Source organism: Mytilus californianus, unplaced genomic scaffold (assembly GCF_021869535.1).
Source record: "Mytilus californianus isolate M0D057914Y unplaced genomic scaffold, xbMytCali1.0.p SCAF_3, whole genome shotgun sequence".
Classification (NCBI taxonomy): domain Eukaryota; kingdom Metazoa; phylum Mollusca; class Bivalvia; order Mytilida; family Mytilidae; genus Mytilus; species Mytilus californianus.
In genome coordinates, this window is record NW_026262679.1 from 118,774,451 (window position 1) to 118,794,628 (window position 20,178).

Genomic DNA, 20,178 nt, shown 5'->3' on the forward strand with positions numbered 1-20,178 from the left:
ATATTTGTAAAATTTAATGTCAGTGGTACACACACAGTGGCGGATGGGGCGGGGGGCGGATTTTGGACCCCCTTTTGTTAATAAGGACATACGGTTGGATCCCCTCCCTTTATCCTTGGTTGGGAACCCCCATTTAAAAAGACTGGATCTGCCACGTGCACTGTACACAGATTTAGTCCGCATTGTTTTCCGGGCAGAATAGACCACCACTGTTACTAATTTTTATAGTTGTAAATATTTACGCTAAATTTTGTTAATAAAGATAGGAACAGTTACAATTGTGTGGTCATAGATTTCGTAAATTTGTTTTCTGAATCCATATAGCAAGTGGCATGACATCATAATGGTGAATCGGGGAAATCACAGAAAGCTTATGGAAATGTTAGATTTTTTTTGATATATGACAATAGCGCTAAAAGTATCAAATATGTTTTAATAGAGAAAAAAAAAATGACTGTAGCTGTAATAACTATATTTTTATTTGTTTTTAATTGTGTCGCTCTTTGATGACCACTTATGAAACCTGCATTTTCGTCTTTCATTCTTACGTACGTCTAGAAATTTACAGAACTCAAATTATGTATCTGAATAAAAGGAGTTGTCGGTTTTATTTACGTCAATTATATAGCAAACAAACCAAAAACAAAAACAAAAACCAAGAGACATCCAGAGAGCAAAGTGGATTTTTCGGCTTGCAGTACAAACTAAGCATAAGTATAAAGAACAGTTATATTATAACTATACCACGTCAAAAGTTTTCTCGTTCATTTCATTCCATAGTAGAGTGAAATGACTAACTTTCATTTGACCTTTAAAGAGGCAGAATTAGTTGACACAAATGTTATGCCTTTTTGCATGGCTGATTGTATATATTTATGTTGAACATGTTAAATTCAAGGCGATCTTGTAGCGAACGCACAACCCTATACTGTGTTTGGTTTTTCTACGATATCTAGTTAAGAAAAAACTTTATTATCGGAGGGGTGAAACGAGGGAGAAAATAATATGTATTAGATACACATTAAGGGTGTTAGCCCGAATGAGCGCGTATTACTTACACCAAGATAAATTGAATATTGTCAATGCAGAATGACAAATTCAATAATTTAGGACAGGGACTTTCAATACTAATGGATTCCCTGTTAAGGAGGAGATCTTTTAACAATTTGACAATATGCTATTGAAATGCATGAAAAATGCAGGGTATCAAATTTTATTTATCGACATCTTTGTGTAAAAAAAGATACAATTTTGCTAGATAAATAGAAAACAATAACACATTTCCTTGCATAATCTTATCTAAAATTATTGAAAATTATCATAATTTATGGGTATTGTTTTAACATGATACACCAAAGCCGAATTTTGTATGTTTGCATTACACACTTGCACTGTTTGGATTAACGTATCAATTAGAAGGTAGGTTAGAAAATCACAAAAAAAGAATTAAAGGACAAAACGCCATTATATGGTTTTCCGGATAATGTTTTATTTTTTGGCAAATATTAAAAAAAAAATCTTAAACTTTTACATATACATAACATTTTAGGTAAACACCTAGAGTTACATATATACCAGCATACATTTTTGATAGGAAAAAAATGCTATCAAAGATACTTCAGAAATGCCTAGCTCCATGCCTAAGAAATATACATCTTTTTTATTGTTCACATTTATTTAACCTCCATTCAACAATGGGAAGGAACATTTGCCTCAGCTGTGAAATGAATTGATTTAAAACGACTTTTAACATATTTACTTCTGTCTTGTCAATATCTTAGCATAGAATATGATCAGAATATGGTCTGTGTATAAAACAAGTATACCGCTGTAATAAAAGCACTAGACAATTTATACATGTAAATATATGCTACTTCCAACAGAATTTTGTTTTGTTTTTAGTTTTTAATTATTTTTTTTTCATTATCGTTTATTTTTTAACCACTAAATTTGCGGTTTTGTGATATGTTCGTGCAGTTTTAACAATGTCGTCAATAGTGTTCAGAAAGAAGCTATTATAAAATGTGTCAGAACCTTAAATTACACATACATGAACGGAGCTATGATACCATGACAGGTGTACATATGATGTAATTGTGAAATAGCCATTGTAATTGCCAAGTTTTTGATAGTTTAAGGATCATTTTTGATTAGTGGCACGTGCCATCGAATTCAATCTTTATTGACAGAAAATATTAAATAACGAATACATTTATTACTATTATAGGAAGAAAAAAACGAAGAAGAATTATTTGCTATAGTGCAACTTGAATAAACAAATAAATACATAATTATTTTATATTAAATAAAATTGTTATTAAAATGAAAGAAAGGATTAACGCATTTACAAGGATATATACTCGATGCTGAACTTAAATTAGGTTGTATTGTTTTAACGAAAACTTCTATGAGGATCTGGAGGGGGTCCTTTATTTCTGTATTCTTTAATTTTTTATGCCGATTTTCTCTATTCTTTAAACTTTTTGTCTATTATTATCAATTCTTTATATTCAAGCACCTTATTATTCTCTATTCTTTATTTTTTTTATCCATTTTCTCTATTCTTTATATTTATTGCCACTCATTCTCTATTCTGTAACCTCCTCCCCGCCCCCTCCCATCAACATCTTCTTCTTTCCGATGGTATGTTATTTTTAGTTTTATTGTCTCGTCACGGTCTAAGTGCAGTTTTCAGAATATTAACTGCACTCGGAGACATGGTTCCCTGATGCGGCCTTGGTGACTACGCATCACTACGAAATAAAAGCAAAAAAAAAAAAAAAAAGACGGTTGTCCAAATATAAAAAGAATAACACGTACGGGGAATGATTACTAAATGCCACGAAGTAATTATTAAGTTTTAGAGGAAAGTATCGAAAGATAACGAAATTAAGGATATAAATTATCTGACATAAAACATATTTGTATTTACGTTGATCGTTCCCGATGAAGTTAAATCCAGAAACGTGCTTCAGACGCATGAAATTTATAAGGTGTTTTCACTCTTTTGATAATGTTATGTTTAAAATTTGCAATTACTTCTTTTCAAAGAATAAGTAGATAAATACATAAATTAACATCAGAAAATAAAAAATAAAATAAAATCATAAACAGTTATAGGCGAATAAGTTATTTCCTCAACAAAACAAAATCACTAATCTCTTAAAAAAAGACCAACAGAAATAAAAAGTCAACCAATGATTTTATGTTTAATTATTAAAAATATACGTTTTTCATTCTAGCATTTATATTGTAATTTTTTTATAATTAAAATGTATCATCCACATGAAGGGGCGTAACTCCTAATATCATTCTGACACACTAAACGGATCTTAACCCGATTTGAAAATTTGAACATTACTTTTTATGTTTGGTCTGAATTCGTCTAAAACCGTCTTAACATATCTTGTTTAACAGCTAGAGCCTTCTGTCTTGTTTATCTTGACATGAATGAACGGACTGAACACGACATATCTGAACAGCGTCTGAAAGTCTTAAAAAGTCTTAACGTTTTTCCCTAGCGGTAAATTCAGTTGATTCAGACTTGATCAGACCAAAATGACCGTTTCAGACTGAAATCTTGCTACTAGTGATAGCACTCAGAATTTATCCGGACCAGAACTGAACTTGAATACAGATGAAATGAATCGAAACTATTATTATTAAACAAAGCAAAAACATCCCGGTTCAAAGATTCTTCTGTGAATTGTTTCACCACCATAAAATACACTGTTGACCTGACTTATTATCTTAGTATTGACTGGTCTATGATATAATGTGAGGTACCGATAGCCGGGATGGGTCATTCATGTAAATAGATAGTTGAAATTGTTTTTATAATATGTGTATACTTTAAGGAAGATTTTCAAAGAAAGTTAGAAATATTGTACCACATGAAAACAAGATCCTCAGAATATAAACTAACAAAAATATTGAATGTATTTTTTTTTGAATGAAGAGTATTAATTATATTGACAGGACGAAAACAACAACAGAGGGCTGTTCCATAAAAACATACATGGGACCCAGGGAAGGCAACTTAAATTTGCCACTATGGATGGGTATGAAATATTGTATTGTACGGGTTTAAATGTAGGCAGGACTCTAAAATTGCTTCTATGGGTGGTCACTCTGTTTGAAAAGTGCCTTCCAGGGATGGGCACGATTACTGACAAATGTAATCGATTAATAATCGATTACTTGAAGGATTTTTGTGTAATCGATTAATAATCGATTACTCTGATTTTTGTATGTAATCGATTGCAATCGATTACTTTAGCAAAAGTAATTACATTACTTTTCGATTACTGTCAATTACATGCTACAAAATTACAAATTAAATAAATTAAGTTAAACACAAAGTCAATTATGTTGTTCAATGTATGTATAGTGGAAATTTTGAACTTTACAAAAATAGCATTTAAAGCATTGTTTCCAAATTTTATGTTGACAGTTGTTTTCTAGATGGAAGCTCTTACTGTCTAAGGATCCGAAATATTCAAAAATTCTAGAAATTTTGGTTTTCAATATGAATGATTGGTGATAAAGTTCTTGCAATGGCATCACATTGCATCAATCACTTCTTTATATTTTAGGTTATTATCTCCATATTTTTGCAAAATTTTGCTGTCATACTGACTAAAGTTAAGTTTTTTGTTTTTACTCATTATTAACAGCTATATTTGAATATAGTTCATTACAATGTTGAAAGTTTACTCTGAAAAAAAAACTATAAAAAAGTAGAATAATTAATTAGTTCAGCTAATTTTAGAGATGAAAATTTATGATTTGTAATTACATGCATGAATTAATCCTTTTGTTTTGACAACCTCCCTAATTACAGGCTATAATACTGCCAATGGAGTACAATTATAACCTGGGCCATATAATGTAAATCTCCTCTTAATTAGACATAATTGAAATCAAAACAAAGTCTTCATCTTATTGATTAGAAGTCTTTGTTCATCTGATTAGTAAAGACAAGAAGTTTGTTGAGAATTTTGTATTTTCATTTCAAAATTATAAACAATTTTTTTTTTTTGTGCAAAAATTGGAAACATGTATCTCTATTTCTGAACAAGAATTTTAATGCATAGCCATTGGTTCATTGTCAAAAGGATTTCTTGTACTTTGTAATTTTTATGTCATAACATTATAATGAATCAAATGTTTATCTATTCTAAGCTAAAATTCCAACTATTATTAAAAATTATGCTTTAAGGAATTTTAATACAAATGAGCTTACTGCTGCAATAAGATTTTAACTTAAGACTTATTTCTTATTTAAATCTATTTTCTTATTTTTAAATAAAAGGTCTTAAATTATTGACCAGCAAGAAAAGTCATTTGTTTCAAAAGCTAGATATACAGTATAATTTGATAGATCTGGTTGAAGCAGCTGGAGCCAATAGATAGAAACAAGGCATTTGATAAACTCTTAAGTCATATCAATACATTTTATTTTTATCTGTACTATAAAGTGATGAAAACATACATACTTTCATATAAAATAGATTATATTTCATCAAGCTATTTTACCAAAGTAATCGAAATGTAATCGAAAAGTAATCTATGATTACATCATAATTTTTGCTGTAATCGATTAAATTACGATTACATGAAATGAAAATATCTTCGATTACAGATTACTGTCGATTACTGGAAAAAATGTAATCAATTACAATCGATTACGATTACAGATTACGATTACCCCATCCCTGGTGCCTTCCCTGGGTACAATGTATGTTTTAATGGAACAGCCCAGAGGAAACCTGTAGTGGTACATGTATATATCATTGTCCTTTGATCTTCTGATGGATAATTGTCTCATTGGCACTTATATCACACTTCATTTTTTAGACAAACATAAATAAATTTGCAAACAAAATATGACATAACTCACATACTTCACCAGAACACCACCTTTGCCAAAAAAAACCCCAACAAACAGGAATGACTGAGGAAAAGATAAAGATCAATATGTGATTAAAATTTGATGGAACATTATAGCAGTTGTTTCTTTTATAAACATGTTGTCTTTTTATTTCAGGGAAGCAGAAATAGATGTTTGTACAGTAACAGAACCCAGCAAGCCACCATATGATACAGCTAAAGCCAGAAGTCTTATGCAGGAGTGTGGACGACATGTGCCTCTTATGAGAACAGAAGAAAGCCCAGAGGACTGGGAAGAAAGAATTTCAAGGTTTAAACAAATGTCTGTTGATTTCATGGGGATCATGGTAACACCTCATTTTCATCTTGCATTAATTTCACGTTTAATAGCTTGTTCAATTATTATAATAGAAAGAAACCAGTATTTCATTCATAATTAAGATATCAAAAGATTTAAAATTATTTGAATGATATTTTTTCTTAGCAATGAGTTGAATGAGACTATTATATAAAATTTGAAATAAAAACACAGCAACAATTTTTGGATCACTGTGATGTGTCAACTGTTTTAGTTGACATGATTTTATTCAACTATCAATAATAATTATAATCAGTATTTGAATAATTGTTAGATTTAGATATGTATTTGAACAGTGATTTTATAGACCTAAAAAAGTAACAATTATAATATTTGTAACCTATTTGATTTAACAGTTGTATGACGTGAAAACATTTTGTGTGTGACATATTTAGAAATTAATGATAGTTTTGCACATCATCGTCCCTTTCATTGTCAATTCATACTGGGGAAATCATGCTTCAAACATTATACTGCTTAGTTAAACATCTGCTTACTGCATGAATTGTGATTTCATCTGTATGATATGAAATATGCTGATGTTTAATTTTTAAAGATTGGAAATGCATATTAGTACTAATTTAAGCTTGTAATTTTGACTGATTATTATGTAATTTGTATGCTATCTTGTGACTCAGTGGGTTAAAATACAATGGTATATATCAGTATATACTGTAAACCAACTAATTTTCACGATCGATTTATTTTCGCGTTTTTTGCGAGTAGAAAAATAACGTGAATATAAATCATCGAGAATATGTAAAACTTGGATTTTTCCTTAGCTATCTACATGAAGAAATTTGAGAATCGCAAAATTAAATCGCTGCGAAATGAACTAGAAAGGAATAAACACGAAATAAAGTATCCGCGAAAATAAGTTGGTTTACAGTATACAGACAATTTATCGAAGGTAAGATCAAACTTTCCTATTGAACCATCCAATATTTTCAAGTAAACACATCAAAATCATTGTCAGTTCATTTCTTACGTAATTCAGACTTGTCAATGATACTTAATAAGTCAACTAAGAGAATTACAATGACAGCACTAAGATACTAGATGGTTCTAGACTCTAATTACACTTTTCACCTGGATGATGAAGTTAATTGATACACTGGCCTTGTTACAGTGTTGAATGCAATGATAGTATATTCAAAATTTTTAAAAAGTGAGGGGTCACAGGTCATAGATAGTTTGAAATAGGACAGTTAAATTCTTTTTATGCCCCCGCCGTAGCAGTGGGGGCATTAAGTTTTACCCTTGTCCGTCTGTACGTAGTATGTACGTACGTCCCAAAATAGACGTATTTACACTTGTATGCAAATTTGTCCGCCATTACGTAAAATCACACAGGTTCCCGTAAACTTTGACATCATAATTCAAAACATTTGACGTCACAATTGAAAAGTGATTGTTGCCTGAAGTCAAAAGGTGATTCGGGGTAGATCTAAGGTCATTCGGAGGCAAAAATATAGCTAAATACCAAAAGTGTAAATACGTTTATTGGTTTCCGTTCTCTAACTTGAGTTTGCCTCAACCAAATGTTATGAAACTTATACACAATGCTTATTACCACAAAACACAGATCAAGTTTGAATTTTGGTGGCGTCACTTTAACCGTTCTAGAGTTATGCCCCTTTATAAATGGAAAAATGGAAAAAATTTTAGTTTCCGTTCTCTAACTTAAGTTTGCCTCAACCAAATATTATGCAACTTAGAAACAATGCTTATTACCACAAAACTCAGATCAAGTATGAATTTGGGAAGCGTCACTTTAACTGTTCTTGAGTTATGTTCCTTTATAGTGTAATATGCAAGCGGGGGCATTATCTGTGTCCCATGAACACATTCCCCATTTATTTCTTACTGTTTGAAACATGGATCTTAATAGTGAATGTTATTTAACTTTTTTTCAGACAACATGGACAAAGCAAACAAAAAAATTTAAAAAAATCAAATTGCTTGGTCTTAATAGCATTTGCAGTCTTTTACACGCTTATCTATGGTGATCAGTGTTATTGTAATCCATGATTAGTTAAATTAGTTCAATCTTATTGAAGACAAATGTCATTGTGTTTTAGATGTCCAGCATATTGGTATTTGTCAACACATTTTTGTCTCGCCTTGACGGAGTCAAAAAGCCTCAACCAAATGTTATGAAACTAATACACAATGCTTATTACCACAAAACACAGATCAAGTTTGAATTTCGGTGGCGTCACTTTAACCGTTCTAGAATTATGCCCCTTTATAAATGGAAAAATTGCAAAAATTTTATTTTCTTCTAAATATCAAGTAATTTTAAAAATTGGAGTTATCTTCCTTTGTCCATTATTATAGTTGAATCAACTACAATCAATGCTTTATACAATGCAATGTTTAATTTTGACTTCCACTGATAAAACACAGATCAAGTTGAATTTGGGTAGTGTCGCTTTAACCATTATTGAGTTATGCCCCTTTATAAATCGAAAGATTGAAAAATTTTTAGTTTCCATTCTGTAACTTAAGTTTGCCCCAACCAAACATTATGAAACCTATACACAATATTCATTACCACAAAACTAAGATCAAGTACAAATTTTTGTTTCCGTTTTCTAATTTTAGTTTGCCTCAACCAAATGTTATGAAACTTATACACAATGCTTATTACTACATAATACAGATTTAGTACGAAATTTGGTGAGAACACTTTTACCATTCTTGAGTTATATCCATTATAAACATAAAAAATTGCAGAATTTTTCGTTTTCGTTTTCTAACTTTAGTTTGTCTCAACTAAATGTTATAAAACTTATACACGACCATTCTAGAGTTATGTGTGTTTACAAATAGAAAAAATGCTGAATTTTTAGTTTCTGTTCTCTACTTAAGCTAGCCTCAACCAAATGTTATGAGACTTACACACAATGCTTATTACCACAAAACTCAGATCAAGTTCAAATTTGGGTAGTGTCACTTTTACTGTTCTTCAGTTATGCCCCTTTATAACTATATGCTATGCAAGCGGGGGCATTATCTGTGTCCACATGTGGACACTATCCACATTTATTTTATTTCTTTGTTGATAAAGGGTACACAATTGGCACTGTAAGTTATATGGGTCTAAAGAGCAGTAGTTTTACATGAAGTAATGTCTCACTTTTCTATTACAATTTCTTTGAATATAGTCTGTTTGTAAGTTAATCATTGTTCGTTTATTTATTTAAGGAATGGATGGAGTTTACAACAGAACAGATTGTTTAATAAAGTGATGAAGGCGTTACAGTCAGATAGGCTTGCCAGGCTTTCTTATGTTGATGTAAGGTTATCTTAAATTGTTATGAAGAATAGTTTTATCTTTAATATCTGTCAGTAATTTATAACTCTTTATAATAGTTTTTAAAGGACTGTTTACAATGATGTTTATGTTTTAATAGTTTATGATTAAGGCAGCAGAAATTCTTAAGTTTAGGAAACTGTAGTACCTAGAGTTAACCACATACCTTTGATATGGCGAACAAACTTATTCTTTAACTTAGGTTTACTTGTCCGAAATTTTCATAAGATACCAGTAAAACAATCATTCAGATGACTAGTATCAGTCGGTTAAATAATGTTGTCATCAGAATACTGCTCCAAATTGAATCTGGTCAAATTATATAGGACTTTACTCATTGTAGAGACCACTAAGTCATTGAAGTCAGTTTGTGAAATAATATACCATTTATTTGTAATCTAATCTATCTTTATCTTATTTTAACAGACAAAAAATGAACCAATAATGAGAAGGATTCATATAGACAAAACAGCAAGACGTATCAGACAAGCTCTGGCTGGTGTATCATGGGTAATTTGTTTGCAAAATCAGTATTTTAAAAAACAAAGTCAGTGTAGTGTTTTCCAAGTCCTTCTTAACATATCAGTTTGTCTATACTTTGACTTTCATGATTATGCTACAATAGTAATTACTGGGCTTATTAGATTTAAAAAGTCTACTGTCAGAAGTTTTATATGTAGGCTTGTTAAATAATTCATTGATAATTACAGTGGAAGGGTGTCATGTCAAAATTCTAAAATTAATTGTTATGAGCAACTGTATTTGTAGCTAGTAGAATATTGGAAAGTGGGAGTGATGGTAAGAAAAATAATATTTAAGTTTGTTTAAATGAAAAACAGAACTGGCAAAGTAATGCTAATCTATTTGTTAGAAGTACAATAGAATAGAATATAAACAGAAATATTCAAGAAAAACATACATTTTAAGTTGTATAGTATAACTCCTGTAATAAAAGGGATATTCACTTGTCCAGAGCAAAAACAAATTCTGATATCATGGAAGCAAACTTCTCAGTACTTTTTATACGACCGCAAAAAAATTTTGCGGTCGTATATTGGTATGACGTTGGCATCGTCGTCGTCGTCCGAAGACACATTGGTTTTCGCACTCTTACTTTAGTTTAAGTGAATGGATCTCTATGAAATATTACCATAAGGTTCAATACCACAAAAGGAAGGTTGGGATTGATTTTGGGGGTTATGGTACCAACAGTTAAGGAATAAGGGGCCAAAAATAAGCATTTTTGTAACTTCCAGACATAACTTGTGTGTTAGTGTATGGATCTCTCTGACATTGTACCACAAGGTTCCATATCACACAGGGAATGCTGGGATTGATTTTGGGGGTAATTGCCTCAAAATATGTGGAATTAGGGGCCAAAAACAAGCATTTTTCTAGTTTCATGACAATAACTTGTGTGTAAGTGTATGGATCTTTCTGAAATTGTACTACAAGGTTCCATATCACAAAGGGAAAGCTGGAATTGAGTTTGGGGGTAATTACCCAAAACATTTAGGAATAAGGGGCCAAAAAGGGGCCAAAAATAAGCATTTTTCTAGTTTCCAGACAATAACTTGTGTTCAAGTGTATGGATCTCTCTGAAATTGTACCACAAGGTTCCATATCACACAGGGAATGCTGGGATTGATTTTGGGGGTAATTGCCTCAAAATATTAGGAATTAGGGGCCAAAAAAGGGGCAAAAAACAAGCATTTTTCTATTTTCATGATAATAACTTGTGTGTAAGTGTATGGATCTTTCTGAAATTGTACTACAAGGTTCCATATCACAAAGGGAAAGCTGGAATTGAGTTTGGGGGTAATTGCCCAAAATGTTTAGGAATAAGGGGCCAAAAAGGGGCCAAAAATAAGCATTTTTCTAGTTTCCAGACAATATCATGTGTTCAAGTGTATGGATCTCTCTGAAATTGTACCACAAGGTTCCATATCACACAGGGAATGCTGGGATTGATTTTGGGGGTAATTGCCTCAAAATATTAGGAATTAGGGGCCAAAAAAGGGGCAAAAAACAAGCATTTTTTCTAGTTTCATGATAATAACTTGTGTGTAAGTGTATGGATCTTTCTGAAATTGTACTACAAGGTTCCATATCACAAAGGGAAAGCTGGAATTGAGTTTGGGGGTAATTGCCCAAAATGTTTAGCAAAAAGGGGCCAAAAATAAGCATTTTTCTAGTTTCCAGACAATAACTTGTGTTCAAGTGTATGGATCTCTCTGAAATTGTACTGCAAGGTACCATACCACAAAGGGATAGCTGGGATTGAGTTTGGGGGTGATGAATCATAAGGGGGTTCAACAAAGGGATTTTTTTTTTTGTCCTTTTTTTTCTTTTTTTTTTCTTTTAAAATTTTCCATTTTAAGTTGGTTATTTCTGTTTTATATTTAAAAGCAAATAATAATGATATGGTAGGAGATACACACCAAACAGGATGTGTAAATTATTATATAATAAGTATTGTGCAATAGCAAGAAATTTTCAATTGCACAGTATTGCACAATAGCAAGAAATCTTCAATTGCACAGTATTGCGCAATAGCAAGAAATCTTCAATTGCACAGTATTGTGCAATAGCAAGAAATATCCAATAGCACAATATTGCGCAATAGCAAGAAATTGTCAATTGTACAGTATTGCGCAATAGCAAGAAATATTCAATTGCACAGTATTGTGCAAAAGAAGATACTTCGTATAAATTGCTTATTTCTTGACCAATTTCAATGGGGTTTTATTCTTGAATTCTTGGGGTTCTTTAATATGCTGATTCTAACCGTGTATTAAGTTTTTGGATTTTGGGCCCCGTTTTTAAATTGGTCCACATTGAGGTCCAAAGGGTCCAAAATTAAACTTTGTTTGATTTCATCAAAAATTGAATTATTGGGGTTCTTTGATATGCCGAATCTAACCATGTATTTAGATTCTTAATTTTTGGTTCCGTTTTCAAATTTGTCTACATTAAGGTCCAAAGGGTCCAAAATTAAACTTAGTTTGATTTTAACAAAAAATGAATTCTTAGGGTTCTTTGATATGCTGAATCTAAACATGTATTTAGATTTTTGATTTTGGGCCCAGTTTTCAAGTTGGTCCAAATCGGGGTCCAAAATTAAACTTTGTTTGATTTCAACAAAAATTGAATATATGGGGTTCTTTGATATGCTGAATCTAACCATGTATTTAGATTTTTGATTTTTGGGCCCCATTATCAACTTTGTCCACATTGAGGTCAAAAGGGTCCAAAATTAAACTTTGTTTGATTTCATAAAAAATTGAATTCTTGGGGTTCTTTGATATGCTGAATCTAACCATGTATTTAGATTTTGGATATTGGACCATAATAGGTGAATGTCCAATTTAAAATTTTTAAGTTCTTAGACCACATTCATTCTGTGTCAGAAACCTATGCTGTGTCAAATATTTAATCACAATCCAAATTCAGAGCTGTATCAAGCTTGAATGTTGTGTCCATACTTGCCCCAACTGTTCAGGGTTCGACCTCTGCGGTCGTATCAAGCTGCGCCCTGCGGAGCATTTTATTGTTTCATTTAATGATGTTTACATGTACTTTGTAAACATTTTAAAATCTTTTAATATGTACATTGCTATTTTTGCCAAATAAATCATTCATTTCAGTTCATTCATGCAGTATGTCAATGAGTTCTAGATTTTCGAAGAGAAAAACAATCCTTTTGGAAAGTCAATTAAGAATTTTTCTTTCCCTCAGTTAAATGTTGCTGTTTTCATTGAAAGATGCAGCATCATATATTTTCCAAAATTTCCAAAAAAAATTTACCTTAATCAATTTCTCTTTTCAGTGAATATGAATTCTGAAACTATAAGATTTTTTCAATAGAATAAGTTTAGACATTATTATATTTCAGGATTCCAAATTGACACAATGGTTACATAATTTACTGATAGAGAACTTAAGCATTCAGATGTTGGCATCATATTTAGATGTATTACAGACCCTCAGGGCAAAGGTAAGATTGTAATAATGTAATATGTTGTACTTAAGGTCTTGTAAGAGTATTCCATTAACACTCAATCAAGAGCAACACTATAAAATTTTATATTTCAACCCTCTTTCAATGTCTTAGTGATAAGTTCTGGAATTCTTGATTGACATTTCCTCTTGATTACATTCCTATTTATAGGTTTTAAAATGTATCTGTATCATTCTGAGATTTGTACTGCAATCAAAACCCCTAATTATGTTACTGGCTTGATAGCTATATCTTCCAAACCTCATCTCTACCTGTGAGATTTTAGATCATAGTCTCAGCTATCTGAAATGATTTTCTTATAGAATGTATTACATATGTGATTCTATATTTTCTAGAAACAAGATGGTATTTCAAAATTCCCTGTTTTTAAGGATGCTATAAGAAATTCGAAGGAAAGCAAGTAGTCATGCATGTAACATAATGTACCCAATTTTGTAATTTTGAACTTTTGATGAGAACTGCCCATATAGAAATAAGATGATGGGGTGTGATTGCCAATGAGAAAACTTTTTATGAGTGACCAAACAATGTAGACTTTTGCAATTATAGGTCATGGTACTGCCTTCAACAATAAAAAAAAAACATACTGTATAGCAAGTTATAAACGATTCAACATGGCAAATGTAAAACAATTCAAACGAGGAACTAGCAGCCTGATTTATGTACAAAACAACATATGAAAAACAAATATGATATACAGCAACAAACAATAACCATTGAATTACAGGTTCCTGACTTGGGACAGGCACATAGAGAGTTCATAGAAATTTTTATGGCTAGTACAAAGAGAACCTACTCCCCATTTAAAATTTCTATTGACAGCTGAGATCTGAACTACAAACAGTAAAATATAAAGATAAATTTCATCAATATTTTATAAAATCAAACGAAGCACAATAAATCTTGAGAATTACATAAACCAATGTTGTATTGATGTTGGTTGTAACCAATGTTGTATTGATGTCGGTTGTAAACAATGTTGTATTGATGTTGGTTGTAACCAATGTTGTATTGATGTCGGTTGTAAACAATGTTGTATTGAAGTCGGTTGTAAACAATGTTGTATTGATGTTGGTTGTAAACCAATGTTGTATTGATGTTGGTTGACAATGTTGTATTGATGATGGTTGTAAACAATGTTGTATTGATGATGGTTGTAAACCAATGTTGTATTGATGTTGGTTGACAATGTTGTATTGATGATGGTTGTAAACAATGTTGTATTGATGATGGTTGTAAACCAATGTTGTATTGATGTCGGTTGTAAACAATGTTGTATTGATGATGGTTGTAAACCAATGTTGTATTGATGTCGGTTGTAAACAATGTTGTATTGATGTTGGTTGTAAACCAATGTTGTATTGATGTCGGTTGTAACCAATGTTGTATTGATGTTGGTTGTAAACCAATGTTGTATTGATGTCGGTTGTAACCAATGTTGTATTGATGTTGGTTGTAAACAATGTTGTATTGATGATAGTTGTAAACAATGTTGTATTGATGATGGTTGTAAACCAATGTTGTATTGATGTCGGTTGTAAACCAATGTTGTATTGATGTTGGTTGTAAACCAATGTTGTATTGATGTCGGTTGTAAACCAATGTTGTATTGATGTTGGTTGTAAACCAATGTTGTATTGATGTCGGTTGTAACCAATGTTGTATTGATGTTGGTTGTAAACCAATGTTGTATTGATGTTGGTTGTAAACCAATGTTGTATTGATGTCGGTTGTAACCAATGTTGTATTGATGTTGGTTGTAAACCAATGTTGTATTGATGTTGGTTGACAATGTTGTATTGATGTCAGTTGTAAACAATGTTGTATTGATGTTGGTTGTAACCAATGTTGTATTGATGTCCGTTGTAAACCAATGTTGTATTGTTGTCGGTTGTAAACAATGTTGTATTGATGTTGGTTGTAAACCAATGTTGTATTGATGTCGGTTGTAACCAATGTTGTATTGATGTTGGTTGTAAACCAATGTTGTATTGATGTTGGTTGTAAACCAATGTTGTATTGATGTCGGTTGTAACCAATGTTGTATTGATGTTGGTTGTAAACCAATGTTGTATTGATGTTGGTTGTAACCAATGTTGTATTGATGTTGGTTGTAAACAATGTTGTATTGATGTTGGTTGTAAACCAATGTTGTATTGATGTCGGTTGTAACCAATGTTGTATTGATGTAAGTTGTAACCAATGTTGTATTGATGATGGTTGTAACCAATGTTGTATTGATGTTGGTTGTAACCAATGTTGTATTGATGTCGGTTGTAAACAATGTTGTATTGATGATGGTTGTAAACCAATGTTGTATTGATGTTGGTTGTAAACAATGTTGTATTGATGTTGGTTGTAACCAATGTTGTATTGATGTTGGTTGTAAACCAATGTTGTATTGATGTTGGTTGTAACCAATGTTGTATTGATGTTGGTTGTAAACAATGTTGTATTGATGTCGGTTGTAACCAATGTTGTATTTATGTTGGTTGTAAACCAATGTTGTATTGATGTTGGTTTTAAACCAATGTTGGTTGTAACCAATGTTGTATTGATGTCGGTTGTAACCAATGTTGTATTGATGTTGGTTGTAAACAATGTTGTATTGATGATGGTTGGTAAACAATGTTGTATTGATGTCGGTTGTAAACAATGTTGTATTGATGTTGGTGTTGTATTGATGTTGGTTGTAAACCATGTTGTATTGATGTTGGTTGTAAACCAATGTTGTATTGATGTTGGTTGTAACCAATGTTGTATTGATGTCGGTTGTAAACAATGTTGTATTGATGTTGGTTGTAAACAATGCCACAATAATATTTTTAACACAGGAAGAATTTCTTTTAATCATGTTAATAATTATTTTATGAAAAATTTACATTACAGTTGCCAACAATGATAGATAAAATGGTGGCTATTGGTTTAGCTAGTGGAAAATCTGCAACATCCATAGAAGCATTACATTTACTGTTGAAAAGACCTTGGGACCCAGTCTTGAGTACTTATAATCAACAAAAACCTGTAAGTTATTGATGAGATACTTTTAAAGTTATCAGAATTGTTAAAGGACCATTTAATTTTAGGGAAAAAGATGATAAAAGGTATTTAAATAAAATTTTAGATGCTGTCTAAAACAAAAACAAATAATTGAAATTTATATAATTTCCTCGGGATATAATAAATACATGTATTTTGATATTTTATTGAAATAAATATTATAAAAAAGTACAAAGATTTTTTTTCTATATAGAAAATATCAATTTAGGAAAAGATAGAATGTGTACATCGCAAACTAAAGAGAAAATTTTGGTTTTTGTTTGGTACTTGCTACCTGTCCACAAGCACATAGCATTTAGGAGTAAGAACAAAGACTGGCTGCCTCAGAGTCAGAATTATGCTTTAGGGTTAGGGTAACATGTCTTACAGCTAAATGCAATCTTGCCAGCTTGTGTGTTATAGTCCTGAATATGATGGAATATTTGGAAGTCATTTACCCCAAAGACTTCCACCCAAATAATTTTAAATAGAAAATTTTTGAGTTATAGTGTGAAAAGAAAACTTGTTTAGAACCCCACTTCTTTATTAATATAAGGTGCCTTCCAACCCCAATACAATTAATTCTGGAATAGTCCTAATAAGAACTCTTACATTTTCTTTTAAAAGATAAGTATTTATGAAATTTGTAAATTAAAAAAAGTAACATTAGTGTAGTAATTTGTATATATTTTAATTACAGCAAAAGTTGCCAGGAAATCCTCTGATCATTGTAGCGCCCTCTGTGCCATCTGCAGGTGGTCATGCTTACTCTAAAAGAACCAGATTCTGGAATTCTCAGTTATCTAACCTTGGCAAGGTGATCCCTGTCACTATGCACACAGTGAATGGCAGTAAAGGTGTTGGTATATCTCAGTGTTTAGAACATATGGTTGGAGCTGTACATACTAAAGTCTTGGAGGTAAGCTTGGCTTGGTTTATAAATGAACCTTAAACCATGAAACTTTTGTTGACTATCAGGTTTATTATTATAAATATGGTAGCCGTCATAAAGAATGCAATTGGATTACACAGTTGAGCTTAACCATTATAATTAAAATGTTTTTTTTTTCATTTGACAAAAAAACCCATTGGAAAACTATAACTCAACTGTTACTGTGCCAAGTTATAGAATTTTATTTGAAAATAAATTTGTAGTTTGAATGCCCCAAATATTAAGTAAAGATTCTATGTAATGATAAACATGTTATTTTTCAGTTAAAAGGCCATTTTCAACATAAGCCAATAGTTTTACTGGGATGGGATACTGGCTCATTAATTGCTTGTCATGTAAGTATAAACATGTTATAATCTATCATTGACTTTTACTATGACCTTTCATTTATAAGAAACACAAAAAAGAGATTTTGAAACTAATTTAGATTTTTCAACTTTTTTTTCTTTTTGACTAGTTAGAATTGCAGTAAGAAATGCTTTTTTAAGCTTGAACTACATGTATAACTGATATTATCCAGATTATCTATCAGCAAGATCTATGACAAATTTGATAATCAGTGCTGATCAACTATTCTTACAGGAGTTATATCCCTTTGAAATAGAAATTATAAATGGAAAATTGCATTGTAAGCAATCTCGCTCCTACATTTCTTTCAGGAAATCTATGAAAAAGTTTAAAAGAGCCAAACAAAATATATTAGAGTTATTGCCCTTGGACAGATATAATATGTGCATCAGTGCAAACATTGGAACGCTGTTCTATTTATTTATCAAATAATAATAGTATATATGTTTTAGGTGGCACTACAAGAGACTGTGTCTGCTGTGGTATGTCTTGGTCTACCATTGAGTGGCATCAGTGGATACAGAGGAGTGAGTAGAACATGTAACCATGAAAATAAAGCTTATTATTGGATTAAAGTTAGATAATAGTAAAGGGCAATATTAAACAGTCCTAGGAAGTGAAAGGCCACTGTTACACTTACCCATATATATGAATGAAATACTTCACAGTGATTACAATTATTTTTTACACCCCGCCGCAGCAGAGGAGGCATTAAGTTTTACCCTTGTCCGTCAGTACGTTAGTACGGCTGTTTGTCCCAAAATTGGTTTCCGTTCTCTAACTTTAGTTTGCCTAAACCAAATATTATGAAACTTATACACAATGCTTATTACCACAAAACACAGATCAAGTTTGAATTAGTGTGGAAACACTTTTACCTTTCTAGAGTTATGTCACATTACAAATGGAAAAAATGCTGGTTTTAGTTTCTGTTCTCTAACTTAAGTTTGCCTCAACCAAATGTTATGCAACTTATAAACAATGCTTATTACCACAAAACTCAGATCAAGTTTGAAACAGGGATCTTAATAGTGACTGTTATTTTCACTTTTTTTCAGACAAAGCAAACAAAAAATCAAAAAAAATCAAATTGCTTTGTCTTAATAGCATTTGCAGTCTTTTACACGCTTATCTATGGTGATCAGAATTATTGTAATCCATGATTAGTTAAATTAGCTTATTAGTTCAATCTTATTGAAGACAAATGTCATTGTGTTTTAGATGTCCATCATATCGATATTTGTCAACACATTTTTTATAGAAGTATTATTGTTCTTGGCCTAATAATCATAAACATTAGCATATACCTTAAGTGCTAATAAGTCTCCCACTATTTAATTATGTAATTCTGAAAAAACACAGCATGGAATATTAGATCTCATATACTTTCAGAACTTTACATTTGCCATGTAGTTATTTACTTTTGTTCTCTGCTGTCTATCCATGTGTTATATTGAATAATATATGTTGTTTATTTTACCATAGCATGTTTATGCGTTTGCAATTAAGATTCTTTCAAGGAAGTATCTTCTTTTTAAATTTAGGATATTGAAGATTCATTACTAGACCTGACAACTCCCTCTTTGTTCGTGATTGGCCAGAACTCCACAACAACAAATATGGATGATATGGAAGATCTCCGTGAGAGAATGAGAGCAGAGAATGCTTTAGTTGTTATTGGTGGAGCTGATAACCAACTCAGAATGTCTAGGGCCAAACGAAAGCAAGAAGGAATTACACAGATTGTGTGTGACAAAAAAATATTGGTAAGTTTTAGTACTTTTTATTCAAAATTGTTAAACTTATGACATATGAAGGTAGGGCCAAATCAGATTATTATTGAGTGGTTTTAAAAAAGAAATAGGAATTTTCATGAAAAACACTGACATTCTTACATTCAATGACATTTACTGGATTAAGACCAGTAAAGGATATCTACAGGTGAAAAAAAAATAAAATAAAATATAATAAAAATAATGAAGCAAGAGAGTGATGCATTAATTTCGTTTCATTTAAATGAAAGTCACCCTTAGGTCTTCAAGGATGAGCTAGAACAAATTTAAAACAATACTGAAGTGGACATGTTGTACATTACGAGTTTTGGGGTAGATGGCTCACAGTCTGTCTGTATACTACATGCACTTGGATCTTTTGGAGGTCTGGCTGCTGACTGGATGGCAGTAGGCATGAAGCAAGGATTAGGTCATGATTCCAGACTGCATGATGTTGAGAAGCTACAACACCAAGGA

General features: G+C 31.4%; 1 protein-coding gene across 3 annotated transcripts in view; it reads left to right on the forward strand.

The window, feature by feature from the left end:
• Positions 1–20,178, forward strand: part of LOC127735963 (KAT8 regulatory NSL complex subunit 3-like) — a 46,280-nt gene that overhangs the window by 18,372 nt on the left and 7,730 nt on the right. For 2 of the 3 annotated variants that reach the window (XM_052246430.1, XM_052246433.1), the window contains 9 exons: positions 6,050–6,214; positions 9,461–9,551; positions 9,996–10,079; positions 13,465–13,566; positions 16,480–16,614; positions 17,330–17,548; positions 17,845–17,916; positions 18,382–18,456; positions 19,474–19,695. In XM_052246430.1, coding sequence (XP_052102390.1) covers positions 6,050–6,214; positions 9,461–9,551; positions 9,996–10,079; positions 13,465–13,566; positions 16,480–16,614; positions 17,330–17,548; positions 17,845–17,916; positions 18,382–18,456; positions 19,474–19,695 — 1,165 coding nt within the window. The remainder of the gene's footprint in view (positions 1–6,049; positions 6,215–9,460; positions 9,552–9,995; positions 10,080–13,464; positions 13,567–16,479; positions 16,615–17,329; positions 17,549–17,844; positions 17,917–18,381; positions 18,457–19,473; positions 19,696–20,178) is intronic. The other variant, XM_052246431.1, reaches the window with a different exon arrangement.